Raw genomic sequence first — 13,612 nt, 5'->3', positions numbered from 1 at the left:
AAGCGGAGAAGGAGCATGAAATTAGGAAGGAAACAAATCTGAATCCAACGCTGCCTGGTGATGCTTATTCAGCTGCCTGCCCGTTCGCAGTGACCCCAATCAGAAGAGGAGGAATTCAGAGCCGTATTTTTAATGACGCCAGAAAAAAAACAACCCTAATCACCCATCGTGAGGATGCACGGCGTGCGGTCCAGAAGCACAGAGGTTCATGGTTAATACAATTGACATGTTCTGCATTTTCATGACACGTCTGTGTGCATTTAATCTGCTGTTCTGGGGAACAGATGCTGCAGCAGCTTGGGTATGCAGAATTATTACTTCCTAAAATCCTCACAAAAGTTTTGTATCAAAGCTGAGGAAAAGGTGTTTCGCTCTCAATACCCTATTTAACACAACAGACTTACAAAAGGGGGGGAATTTTCTGAAGAGATCAAGATGCACTCTAAGTGTTTTGAGACTGTATAGATGTATTGATAGAGGCAGACTCTAGTTTGTTTGTGGTCTGTGAATGGCCTAACAATGTATTGAGCCAGATGCATAGAAAATCTGAAATTCTGGTGTCGAAGTCGCCTTTATTCTCCAAATTTGCACAAGGGTTCGAGATGTTGTATTGTATTGTTGAAATCAGGTTAGCCTGGACAGGGAGCTGCTGTATTTAATTTCTACAGTATGCAGTACTGTATATAAAGGAATCTGACTCTACAGTGCAGTACACACAGCATGCAGTTTTTCATTGTACCACTGCCCTGTTCAGTTGTATTTCATGCGTCTGTGATGAACCGGTATTGTGTTGACACTGGTGGGATTCAGCAGCGAGAGAAATTTAATTTTCTCTTTTTTGATCAAAGTGAATGAAGAGCTACGCTATGAGCCTTGTGGTTTTTTAATTCACTGGAGTTTTTTCCAGCTTCTCCTATGTGCAGCTACTGCACTGTGCAGACCTCAGCAGTAAAGTTTGGCAGAATACCTGCTGCCTGCCATGGAGGAGTTGAGAGTTGGTGGCCGACGTCTGAAGACTAGGTTCAGTGCAACAGGGTACCAGAGTCTGTAAACCTGAAGGAATTCGCAGGGGTGTTTGCAGAGCTTTTTTTTTGTCCAGAGCAGAACTTGTTCCAGATTTGAAAGGCGATATACTGTAGCTGTTGGTGGAAAACCAAAATTAAATGCAAGGGAAACATTTTTTTTTTGTAGAGAGAGTCTCTACATTTCAGGTGAACAGTAGTCGGAGCGAGTAAAGGGCAGAGTAAAAAGGTTGGGAAAGTGCAGCTCAGTGAGATCCTGGACCTGCAGAGTGACGGTAGGATACAGGTGGGACAGTGTGAGGGAAGGTAGCAGCACACCTGTCCTCAGCGAAACAAAGTGTGTGTGAGAGGGCTTAGTGTTCCTGAAGCCTGCCCTGAAGAGAAAACCACTGAATCCTGCTCATACTTAACGCTCTCATTAAGTATGTTCGCCCTCATGCTTGTTGTTGGAAATGGAACAGCCCCTCTGTTTTTTCTCCACGTCTCGTGCTGCGAGTGGTTGAGCTGTGTGCCGTTGAGCTGTGTGTTGTTCCATGACGATTGAAAGACACTGTACAGACTCTGGTGAGCTCTGCTCACTCGGCTCGTATCCCTCCTCCATGAGCTGGCAGACCTCCTATCGTTTGTGCTGAGCTTTAGTTCTTGGGATGCGTTTTGTGAAGAATAAGATTCCAGTGAGTCCACAGGGCTTTTATAGAACTTGCTGTTAAGTGCTTTTCTTTATTAAGCATCAGCAGCTTGTATTTGCATTTTGCGAATTGCACACTTCAAAACGTGAGCTCTTCCTATTTTCACTCCACGCAATTTCATACAGATCGTAACTTCACATCCTTCAGTTGTGAAGGATCTAAAAACTATGTATCTGCTGAGACAAAGAAGTACCTTTTCAATTTGAAACTGTCCTATTTTACCATTCAGAATTATGAGCAAACAAACAGAGATCAATGGCAATTTTACAAAAAAAAGGTTTAAAATTAAAGCTGCTACTTGTCCATTACAAGGTATAATTATTTTCAGTCGTTGTTAACTACTCTCAGTATAGAAACCCAATTAGTGATGAATGGCTTGTTTTTTCTCTGTATTAAGAGAGAGTTATTACAATATCCAGATAAAAAGCCTCTACAGCAGAATGAAAATGAAAGTACCTCCTGGTCATTTCAAACAGGGTTGTTTTACTTTGATTAATCTCTCTTTGAATACAGATCTTAGTAAACGGCATGTTTTAATAAAACCCCTTAATATATACATAAATCAGAACGTTTGGGAATATTCTTTCGGAGATCTCGTGCAGACGAGTAGTGATTGCTGAATAATGAACGTCATCAGTTAGTGATTTAAAAGTGCTTTCGACTTTTTAGTAAGTAGTGCAACTATTATCCTCTTATCATAATAATTGCAAGGAAAATGAGGTCATTAATTAACTTGGAGAACAGCATAGAATGCATTTATATTTCAGTAGCCTGACAGATAATTAGAGGATTTCCATGTTTTCAATTAGAAATCCTGCACTCTTGGCTTGTGCAGAAAAGCACTCTTGGTATTAGGAGATATTAGGAGGGGATGTCAACTACCCATTCATTTTAAAAGATTCATGAAGAATTCCCAGACAGAGAGTAGCTTTTTCCTGAGGATACACATGGATACACTTTGTCTCTGACGGTGATGCAGTTACAGAATTCATGTTTTTATCCAAGGAGCTGGAAGAAAAAGAATATTTCTAACTAGATGTCTTTTGAGCATGTTAAGCCACTGCAGCACTGATGTTTGGTATCAACGCGCTGACAGCACTGTCTGAGATCAGCGTGACAGAGAGGCATGATTCAGCATGCCCCTTGCAAGCAGGGCTGAGTTCATCAGTTGGGCATCTTTGGATAGGTGACAAATACTGTATAAAAAAGACAGCTCTTTAGATATGTAAACTAACGCACTTTGTGCAGTTGCATCATGTTTTTTTCTGATTTTTGTATACGTCTTGCATTGATAAAAAAGTTGAAAAGGTTTTATGATGTGCAAAAATAATTTTGCTGTTCTGCACTGTAAACATGTAGCACAGAAATATAGCCTAATTGAGTTCAGTCAAACAGACTTCCGAATGACTGATTGGACTCCTTCTGCATAGAGCAAACCTGTTATACTTACAGAGACTTGACACTGTGTTGTCGATCAGTTCATGTTAGGAAAGTAAGAAGGGCAGACTAATTATGATATGGAGTCTTGCAGCTCTACAGCAACCAATACAGAGACCAATACAATATAAAATTGTCACTGTTTCTTATGATTTCATAATAGATGAGTGCTACATCTCATCGCCACTAACGATTAGAACATGACGCTTGTATTGCTACAATACAAAGGCCAAGGCTGAAATCTTTCAAGCTCTTAAATGGTTCATAGTGCTGAAGTTTATCCCTGCATTTGTGGTGTTAAGTGAGCAAAACAGTTCTGCCACTGAATGAAGATTTCATCCATTTATGTTGTGTTCCAGGCAAATGGTCCTCTGTGTTTGTACAGTTTGCTTGTCTCATTAAAGGGCTCGAAGCTACAACTTTGTACTGATTCAATGCTATTAGATTATAGAGTCAAAACATCTTTTGCAACCTTTGTCTCCACTGCAAATTAATTTTATTTTAATCCCTAACATATTTTTTTCTGTCAATATTTGTATTTGTTCTCAAAGATGCCCAAAATACGTAGAGAAAGAGAAGCTGTCTGGCAACATCTGGGAGGTTGAAAAGGCAAACCCATTTGGAGAATTTCATTCTGAAAGGTTTCTGGTATATTGTGGCAGCTGAGAGCACGTACTGTACCTGTATGGTGAGGATTGTGATGGCAATCATGTGTCTGCACTGCTGTCATTACCAACTGTCTAACCACTCCAGCTTCCTAAGAGGCCTCTTTGAAACAATCCATCCAATAAGATTGACATTAAAACCCAAATAGTAGCTTGAATGACAGCCAAACTAAATGTGTCCTTGAATATTGTAAACCTGTTTAGAACTGGATGAGACAACTGCCCAGCCATGAACCTCTTTGTATTAATCGCTGTTTAATCTGGAGATTAAGTCTGTTCCAGCATTTAACGAACATACTCCCCTGCGAGGGCACCAGAAGTCATCTTATTGAGTCAAGCCACACTAATGACCGAGCATGATCACTTCTAAGGAATGCCTGCGCTTACTGTTGTGTAATGGAGGCATTTAGTCCTGGGATTCTGTACTGTTTTCTGAAGGGTTGACGTTAATGGGCAGAGTTCTTGAAAATCAAAGCGGACATGACGCATTATTCTTATTCATATTATATTAGGTTCTATATCTTTAAATATATTCATAATTACATCTGGATTTGTTCAAATGATACACTGTGTAGAAACTTTTAGCTTGATTCTTATCAGTGTTCCATGTCTTTCTTTTTACCAAGTTGCTGGATGTGAGCTCACAGCTTCTACAATTCACTGTTATTGTCTCTGGATTTACCTAACACTTCCATGAGGAAAGCAATAACTGTGGAGGATGACAGTCCAAACCAAGCAGAGCCCTGCAGCGTTTCCTCCTCTGGCCCTGCCCCACTGCTGTCTGCTGATTATCTCCAACCACCTGTTTGTCTCCTGACAGAGAGTACGAGACGCCGAGCAGGCGAGGTGGTGGCGGAGGAAGGGAAAGCAACAGGACACTTCCTACCTTCAGCATTTCTGCCGCTCCAATCATCTTGTCGTTTTGTTTTACGAGCGCTTGAAGGGTAATCCAAATTTTTTTTCTAATGGAAATCTTTAGCTAATTGTGTGGCAGCCAGGCAGGGAGCCAGGAGGGATGTCTTACATGTGGTTGTCAAGGGAACCCTGAAGTGGTTAAACTCATGGGAGTTTTCGGAGAAGGCAATAAAGTGTTTCCTCCTGTCGTCTTCCTGACGCTCGGAGAGCCACTCTGGTACCAAAGGACACCTCGGCCATGGCCAGATCTCAGCGTCAGAACTTCCAAATACTCTTGACTGCAATACCAGACCTAATACAATAGCAGGTCCACTTCACAGTAAAAGTAGGCGTGCAATCAAAATGGCCAAACTATCACTAATTCTACTGTTTGCTTTCAGATAACAAATACAACTAGGCTTTGCTTGTGGCACATCCTGAACAAGAATGATATCCCAGTGCGCGAATCAGAATGGGCAGAGAGGAGGACAGACGGCTGACCTGCACTGCGCTGTAGATCCCCTCAGAACCCCCTACATCAGCCATCACAGCAGAGCTGACAACACAGCTGCGGCTCGTGTTTGTTTCATTTGTTTCCGAATTCTCTGCGAACCGAGTGTCTTCGTGGAATTAACATGTATGACACTTATAGGTTTTTCCGGAGTGCTGCTTGCTCACACGGAGGAGACGGATTCCGTCGTGCGGTTGCTCTGACAAGGGCCCGCGGGGAAGGGAAGGAACTACACTCCCTGGCAGTTCAATGGCAGTTTTAATGGGCTATTACAATCTGAAGCATGTAGTGTTCAAAATAAAAAGCTTGCATAATGTGATTTATGGTAATTTAGAAATGCAAGATGTTTGTTTCAATTGCCACTGATTTCTGCTTCCTCGTGGACCTGAAAGCGAATAGCAGAAGGCCATGTTCAATCTAGCGTAATGATTTTCTGTATCGAGCACGTTAGTCAGTAGATAGACGATGGACAGATGATAGACAGATAGACGTATGGGGCCTAAAAGCTAACGAAGCAGGGACATAAATTCCAGTGTTGTGCCCTCACTGAGCTGACTGTGAATCCTGTATTGTGCTGTGCTATCTAACTCTTCTCTTAGTAGGCTGTTCTGCACACTTCGAACTTCGGGTACAGATGGCAGCCGAGAGAGTTAATAACATTTATTAAAAAAATGCCAGAGTCAGTAACAGTACAGAGAAGCACGAACAGCATTTTTATCAATTTCAGGTTCTCAGCTGCAATCCCTGGTATCAGCCCATCCACCCCTCTCTCCGAACCCTGATTGGTGCCACGAAGAATCACACAGCTGGCTGGAGCCACGTTCTGCAAGGGGCAGGACTGGAATGGCCACAGGGTGAGCAACTGCGCTATGAAGAAAAATGTTTTGTAAGTCACTTCCTGGGAAAAAGACTTATTTGGCTGGAAACTACCAATGCAGTTTTTTTTTCATTTTTAATGCACACAAATTGGGCCTTAGACAGAAGCAGTGGGGTACAGGAGAGTTATTGATCGTCTTTCATTCAGGAATTGCAGTCTCTATCGATTGGTGTGAGCCGGGGCATCTGACGAGCTCAGTGGTGCCAGCTGCTGAGAGCGTTTGACTGAGGTAAGCAAGAGCTTGATCTGTTTCTGCCATTAGGCACTTGCAAGACCTGCCCAGACGATCAACACTGAATTCATCAGTATGAGGCGCATTACAATCTCATGTTTGCAAGGAAAGAGGCCCGGCGACAAAACAATTTATAATACGGTTAAAAACAAACAAAAAAAATGTGCATTTTTTTCGTGACAGACTGGTGGAAAGAAATAAATGAAAGGGGCTCGTGAGGACATCATAACTACAGAGGGCTCGTCATGTTAAAATGGGCAAATAAAGAGCATCATGTCATGCGAAAAGACCAATTCCTAATACAGGAAATTGTATATGGCCAATAAAGTGATCTCTTGTATGCGAGTGCCGCGTGACTGTGCACAGTGTGGTCAGCGGCTGGACTTGGAGCACCACGCAAGTGGAACAGGGACCAATGCCCCGAAGTGACGTCGCCCCCCTGACGCCCCAGAGCTGGCCTGCAACAGAAGACACTCATGCACGGCCTGAAGCAGACCCTCACCTGCAAGGCTGACTTGGTTTGGGAAGTGTTGTGAAGAAACCCAGACCAATCCACTATGCATTTGTGACGCTCATGAGAAATGTGAAAAGCGAAGGTTTTTGCAGTGTTGCTCTGGAAGTGCGTTATTCCGAGGCGCTTGAATCTGTGGGACGGGCGGAGATGGGATGGGGCTTTCCTGCTGCAATGGGCCCGGGGGACAAGGCTGTTGTGTGTGCCTCTCTCAGGGCCGTCTCCCAGGTAACCCTCTCTAGAGGAGTATGCAACAAAACGCGGGTGGCAGCTGATTAAGGCTGGGTTTTACACACCAGTTCCTCAGCAATCATCTCCTCTAATTAAAGAATACTTGCTCATTACGTACTCGATCTCGCCCAGTCCTCCGGAGCACGACTCAGCAATAATGCCGACTTGATTCAAGTGGCATCAGTGCCTCCGAGTCAGAGTGAGGCCAGCTGTCATCCGAGCAGGGCTGCCCGGCGTTTGAGCTGGCAGGATGGGGAACAATTCAACAACTCTGCATGGAAATAAGGTAGTATTACAGTGAGGATGAAAAATACTCATCCTGGGCCTCTGAATTTCGCTAGGATGCCACTACAAGCCATGCCTATGGCTTTTCCAGCCAAAGTCCCATTATTTTGGGAATCCCAACAGCGATGCTCTGAGCTCACGGAGCAGCGTGCGTTCATGAGCCGCAGGATGCCGAAAGGGAGGAGATAACCTCTCTGGAGCCTCGGAGAGACGAGTCAGCCTCAGGAAGGGTTTGAGAGACGCTGTGCTCAGTGGGAAGGACTTTGCTGGGAGAGTCCCTGCTCCAGGCCCCTCAGGGTCCACAGAGGGCCCGATCCACAGGCACTGACAAGGGCAAGACTGCTGCCCCGAGAGAGAGAAGGAAAAGGGGAAGATCTGGCCATGGGCAGGGACCGAATCCAAACATTCGGAATCGTGTTTTGTACGGGTTTCCCAACTCCAAGATAACAGCTTTTCCCATCTCCGAGACTGACACTGTTTTTCCGATGTTCCCTTCTTTAGACGGTTTGGACCCAGGGTGTGGCTGACTTCACTTTCCTTCCTCTCGCCTGCTGCTGTACACAAGACGGGTCTCTTCAAAGAGTACTGCACTGCTGGAACAGCAGCAGTACAGGACTAGAGAGCCATCGTGTCAGCCAGATCCTCTTGCAGCAGACAAGAACATCAGAATGTGTACTATAATGTACCTAGAATACTAAACTAATACGCTGTGCTGGAACTACAAGACTACAGGCAGCACACTATTGCTTTCTGCAAGACTACTACTACAGCAAAGACTACTACTGACACAGGAGTCAAAAACAACAGGGGATTCATTAGACTAGACTTGACTGGAATAAGAGCCAGCACCAACCGCCAAAACTGGGAGAGACATTCACAAAGTCCAGCACCAATCATACAAGGAAAGAGCAGGATATCAGACTAATGTAACAACAGGGATGCAAATACAACTTAAAAGTACCGGTTTGTGAGCTGGCTGAAAACAGTAAAAGACAAAACTTTGTATTAAGGAGAAAAAAAATTAAATACAGTGCTACCCCCACCCCCAGACAACATCCCCAAGAAGATAAAACAATTACAGTGTCTGAACATCATTTAGAGTAAAACATTTCAAAACTAGTCAAAGTTTAAAGCAGGAAACAACATCAACAAATCCCAATAAAAAAACACGCAGACAAAATGAAATAAAAATCAAGGAGGCAAACAAAATCACCACAGACAGCGCAACGCACAGCACACACGGCAAGCAGGACACTCAGAGCAACGCATCAGGTACCACACCTGCACAGCACAGCTTCCGTGCTAAAGCAAGGGACACAGAATCACAGAACAATCAGCACACGGACACAGAGCCAGAGAAAATCACCTCTGAAGGCGCATGGGATTAATTTACTCAGAATTTAATCCTATGCAAACAAGTGTTACTTGTCTGGAATGCAGAAACAGAAAAAGGAGCTCAGCTGCTTATGAGGTGTAAAAGACACAGTTGGTCAGGGGCCCTGGGAGATCACGGTCTCTTCCCGGGAGCGAGGCGTGGGGCACGAGCAGGGTGGCGGCAGTCCTGACGTGCTCTTGCTTCGCACCCCGGAGGGAAAGACAGGCACGCAACAACCTGAGCCCTCCGTGAAGGGAGGCAAAAGAGCCGTCGTGATGGGGAAGACTAGGACTGTTCTTTGGAAAACAATACAGCAAAAGCTGAGCTGAATTTGTCATGCTTATGGCGAAGATGTAGAGATCGCCGGCAAAATCTGTTTAATTAGGTGCGCAGAGATAACAGATTGTTGGAATTGTACTGCTGTGTCATTGAGAACTCTGGCAAGTTAACGGCTTTATCCATTAACTCTTTAATAGGATAAATAAAGCATGTCTTTGCTCTGTCTAACTCGGAAAATGTGTTATTATGGAGCTTCTATTGATGAATGCACAGGAAAGGGTGCTAAGATGAAACAGTCCTTATCCCTAAATCTATAAATCTATATTTTATACCCCATAAAGCAGCTTGCAATGGAAAACCTGCTTATTTATGAAGAACAGCTAGTAATTCTTGTTGTCTTGGATGTGGTTGTTTTATGGGCAAACGATTTATGGTTCAGCTTACTCACACAGAGTGGAGGTTAGTTATGGGATGTTTAAAAGGCCCCCTTTAAAAGTTGTGTCGCCGTTGCTGTAAAATCCCCATCAGGCTAACAAGCACTTCCCCCTAGGAAGCTCGAATGGTTCTGCCCACCTGTGTTGTCACGGTGAGGAGAGGTTTTCCTTCTGAAGACTCCTTACTTGGTATCTCCTTCATCACCATGGCAACAGCCTTATCTGCAGCCCTAGAGTCTTTCCCCTACAACAGTGAAATCAACAATGACTTGCGTCAGGACAATTTGTTCTGTTACCAGGTTCATATGTGCAACTGTTTTCTCCCACAAGGGTCGCTGAACACAAACTTTTTAAAACTCATTTTTGCGAAAAAGTCCCCTGGGCACCCGCGGTCCTGTGCAAAGACGGCTGCAGCTTGGGGCCAGTGGCTCATGGACCGACTAACGCTAAACACCTGCATCCCCCAGCTGTCTTCTGGGATTGCCTGGTCTGGACAAGCACGGGCACCGACCCGGCCACAGAGACGCCCTGCAGACCGCGCTTACCTCTCTGTCCAGCCCTGAAAGAGAGCAGCACCATCGGCTGGATTTTTACTGTTGCTTTGTTTTTGTTTTGTTTTTTTTGTTTTTTTACAGGTTTGGCCTTAAATTAAAGAAATTCAGGATGTCTCTTAGAACAACTTTACCGGAATTGAAAAAGAAAGTCAAGACGCCTTGTGGCAGAGGGTCAAAACTCCTGTTCCTGAGTTGTCTGCATTTTACCACTTGTTTGGAGCTGAACATACTGCATACTGGCATACGTCTATGGAACTCATTTCTGTAGGAAAACACACGTTTGCAAGTGAGAAACTTTTTCTTGCTTGGATTCCTTTGAAATCCCTGTGGAGAAGCGGCTGAATAGGTTTAGATTCGCCGTTTTAAAATACAGAAAATCACAGGGCAGAGTGATCCCTTTCTTTTCTCTTGTGGAAAAGCTGCTGTTTGCTAAGAGAATGAAGGGGTAGTTCAGCACAGACTCTTTCGGAGCACTTCCTTCAGTTTCACATAAATCGGAGAGAGGACAGGGTTCATGAGCCACGGGCCTGAATTAGATCAAATCCTCGACCCACGATCAGCTCCCTAAATGAACAGACAGCCGCACGGGGGGCTCTGTGTTTATAGGGGGTTTCTGGCTTCCGCCATCAGGCAGCAGGTTTGTACAGCGATTTACAGACAACAGACGGGTCCAAGTTTTGATGCTGCGAAGGTTAAGGGACGAGAAAGGAGAAAAACGTGGAAATCAAGGTGTGGAAAATCCATTAACCTCCACAGACCACACGGAAAGCACCGGGATCAAACATGAAGCAACATCATCCTCTGAATCGCATCCAGACACCAGCGAGAGACCACAACTAATTCTAATAAGACATTCTGTTAAAGATGCGTTAAAAATAACAATGGAGTTAGAAGCCTTTACTTAACGAAAATCGCACTTGACTTTATCCACAACCATCACCTACAGTATCTTTCACTGAGAACTCTACAATTATCACACAACAAAAGACTGAAGGGCTTGATTTGAAAGTATATAAAAGAGAAGGTTAACTGCCTTAATAGATAAAATATGAAAAGACAATACAAACTAGCACAAAACAAGGGCCTGGAAAGGACAATTCCACAACTGGGAACATGCTCCACCAGTATCATGTATAGTAAAGAAAGTGAAATGAATATATTTACCTTAGTCCCAGACACTCTGTTCTAAACTTGCACTAGAACCAGTAGAATTAACACAGACATCTATTTTACGCTTGAGGGAGTGAGTGAATGGCCCGTTTTGTTCAGTAAATACACAAGATACATCCATTTTCAGCAGAGACCATGCAAGTAAATGGTTTAGACGGTGGATTGCCACATCACTGTATCAACGAGGACCATTCAATTACATTGGGCACTTCAACTAGGGGGGAGCAGAAAGGACAGGAGGACCTCCAAGGAACTGAAGCACCTCACAGGGTTGTACCTGAGATGGAAAAAAAATGAAATGAACAAATGGGAAGAAGATCATTTGTCCCGGAGGAAGATTACTGAGGAATGAATGGTTGATTTCGCAAAAGAGGATACCGGAGAGCCAACTGCCACTGAGTTGGTGAAGGCTATGATGCACAGCCCGGCTGTCAGAAACCGCAGGAGGCAGCTCGTGTCAGTTCTCTCCTTTTGTAACAGCCACACTAAGAACGGCCATTTCTCGCATACGGGCGGACGTCATAAAACAAACAAGGGGCGGCCTTTTCGCTCACGGTGAAGGAGCTCCAGCCTAAAGAGGCAGCAGAAGAAATCTTCTGCGAAGCGAAAGTGTGAAGAAAAACGAAGACTAGCTAATATTCCCGCGCAATGGTGAGAGAGGCGAAGCTCTTCGGCAGCAGGGGGGGTGGATGGGCATGGGAAATGGGATGATTGGTGTTGACCATTATCTCTGCGGCACAGGCCTCAGAGAGACGCAGCCCATAAATCTCCCTGAGCACAGAGCGTCCAGCAGTCACAGGCCTTTCCCACCCATCCTCGTCCCCGCTCTCTCGAGGCTGCGGTCCGCTAAACCGCAGGTGGGCCATTAACACATGCAAACAAATGAGCCGCCTCCCTCTCTTCACCACCGTGCATTTTTTGTACATACGGACAATGAAGAGCAAATGCTTACAAATTCTGTTCAGTAGTTTTCTCTCTCTCTCTCTCTCTCAGGAAATGTGTGGACCTTCCACGATGCTACAGTAGGCTTATTGTCCTGCCATCACTCTCCCCTCCTGGTGTGTGTTTTAACACCTTCTGCCAGTAGCTGCCTTGCACTTGAACTGAGTGTGCAGTGGTGGTGTGGTCCTGATACCATCGTGTCTATGATGCAGGGCGGAGCGGTGGCTCTGGGGCTCAGGATCTGCGCCTGTGGCTGGAAGGTTGCCGGCTCAAATCCCGCGGCCGGCAGAGGAATCCAGCTCTGTTGGGCCCCGTTAGTTTTTCAGGTTAGTGTTTGTGTCACTGTAATCTTGTTCCTCTTCCATATCTTATAACGGAATAATTATGTGAAAAAAGTAGCATTTCGGACAATCCGATCTTATTTTTCTTAATTAATTCATTACATAAATCCCCCGGCATTTTTAATCAACCACAAATCCGTCCATGTTTGCTATGTGTTAGCAGCTCATCTTTGGTTCCTCTATAAATGCGCAAACTTCTAACCCTGTTAATGTTCGTTACTGGCTTCTGCTCCAGATCAGCGCTCAGTTACATAGTTGGCATTGTTTTTTATTAGTCCATTAAAATGGATTTTCAGCTCCGAAAACACATTGCAGGTTCTGTATACAATTTTATAGATCACTTGAAATATCACGTGCTGCATACAATTAAGAATGATTAATTACATAGATTGTTCATTACATAGTTTAATTAAAAAAGGAGACAAGTCCATATTTTCCCTGGGAGCAACCTGCCAATTTCCTGTTGGAGTTTCCTGTAGATGAGCTATCTTCTCACTCTTACCCCAGCAGCGAAACTGGTTTCTGATTTAAAGCACTCAAAACGTTGACCAAATCCCTTGGGTATTTTTAAACCAGCACCCATTCTTTGTACTGACTGAGATGCTGTGATGAAACTGAGACTCAGTAGAAGGTATTAAATGCTCTGAAAGGACTTTAAGCCCTGAATGTTGCTGTGGGATGAAATATTAACCAGGATATTCACATTCAAATAATCACCCGTCCAGCTTCACTCCAGTTTATCCTTAGAGAGTGGCAGTGAGTAAGAAATACAGTATATGCACACATGTTTTCACACAATCTAACAAAAGACATAACATTGAACTGTATTTCCCGATATTAATGCTACAATATAAATACTCCTAAAACACTTCATCCAAACACTTAAAAGTTTTGCACAACTGGAAACAATGAAAAAAAATAGCAATGATAAATCAAAGTATTAAATACAAAGCAAACGTTTTGCGGTGGGGTGATAGTGTGGGACAGGTAGGTGATGAGCTGAAAATATTCCATCACTTATTTAAGCAAAAATAATTAATACAGTAGTCAGATTAAGTCAGTCGATCCTGGCAGTCAGCATGAATGCAAACGCTTATTAAAAGTGAAATAATTTGCACACCCCACTGTCAGAGAGAACCAAGCAAGGTCACAGTGCTCTTTTC

The 13,612-nt window shown here is 44.0% G+C and overlaps 1 protein-coding gene across 1 annotated transcript in view; it reads right to left on the bottom strand.

Moving 5' to 3' along the window:
* Positions 1–12,032, bottom strand: part of LOC148837188 (PEX5-related protein-like) — a 32,289-nt gene extending 20,257 nt beyond the window's left edge. Inside the window, exons 1-4 of the mRNA XM_088914285.1 lie at positions 11,977–12,032; positions 11,434–11,443; positions 9,582–9,686; positions 8,316–8,330 (exon numbers count right to left, since the gene is read on the bottom strand). Coding sequence (XP_088770411.1) covers positions 8,316–8,330; positions 9,582–9,686; positions 11,434–11,443; positions 11,977–12,032 — 186 coding nt within the window. The remainder of the gene's footprint in view (positions 1–8,315; positions 8,331–9,581; positions 9,687–11,433; positions 11,444–11,976) is intronic.
* Positions 12,033–13,612: the final 1,580 nt, after the last annotated feature.

Source organism: Atractosteus spatula, chromosome 4 (assembly GCF_055471065.1).
Source record: "Atractosteus spatula isolate fAtrSpa1 chromosome 4, fAtrSpa1.hap1, whole genome shotgun sequence".
In the NCBI taxonomy this organism is placed as follows: domain Eukaryota; kingdom Metazoa; phylum Chordata; class Actinopteri; order Semionotiformes; family Lepisosteidae; genus Atractosteus; species Atractosteus spatula.
This window is presented reverse-complemented; position numbering and strand designations above follow the sequence as displayed.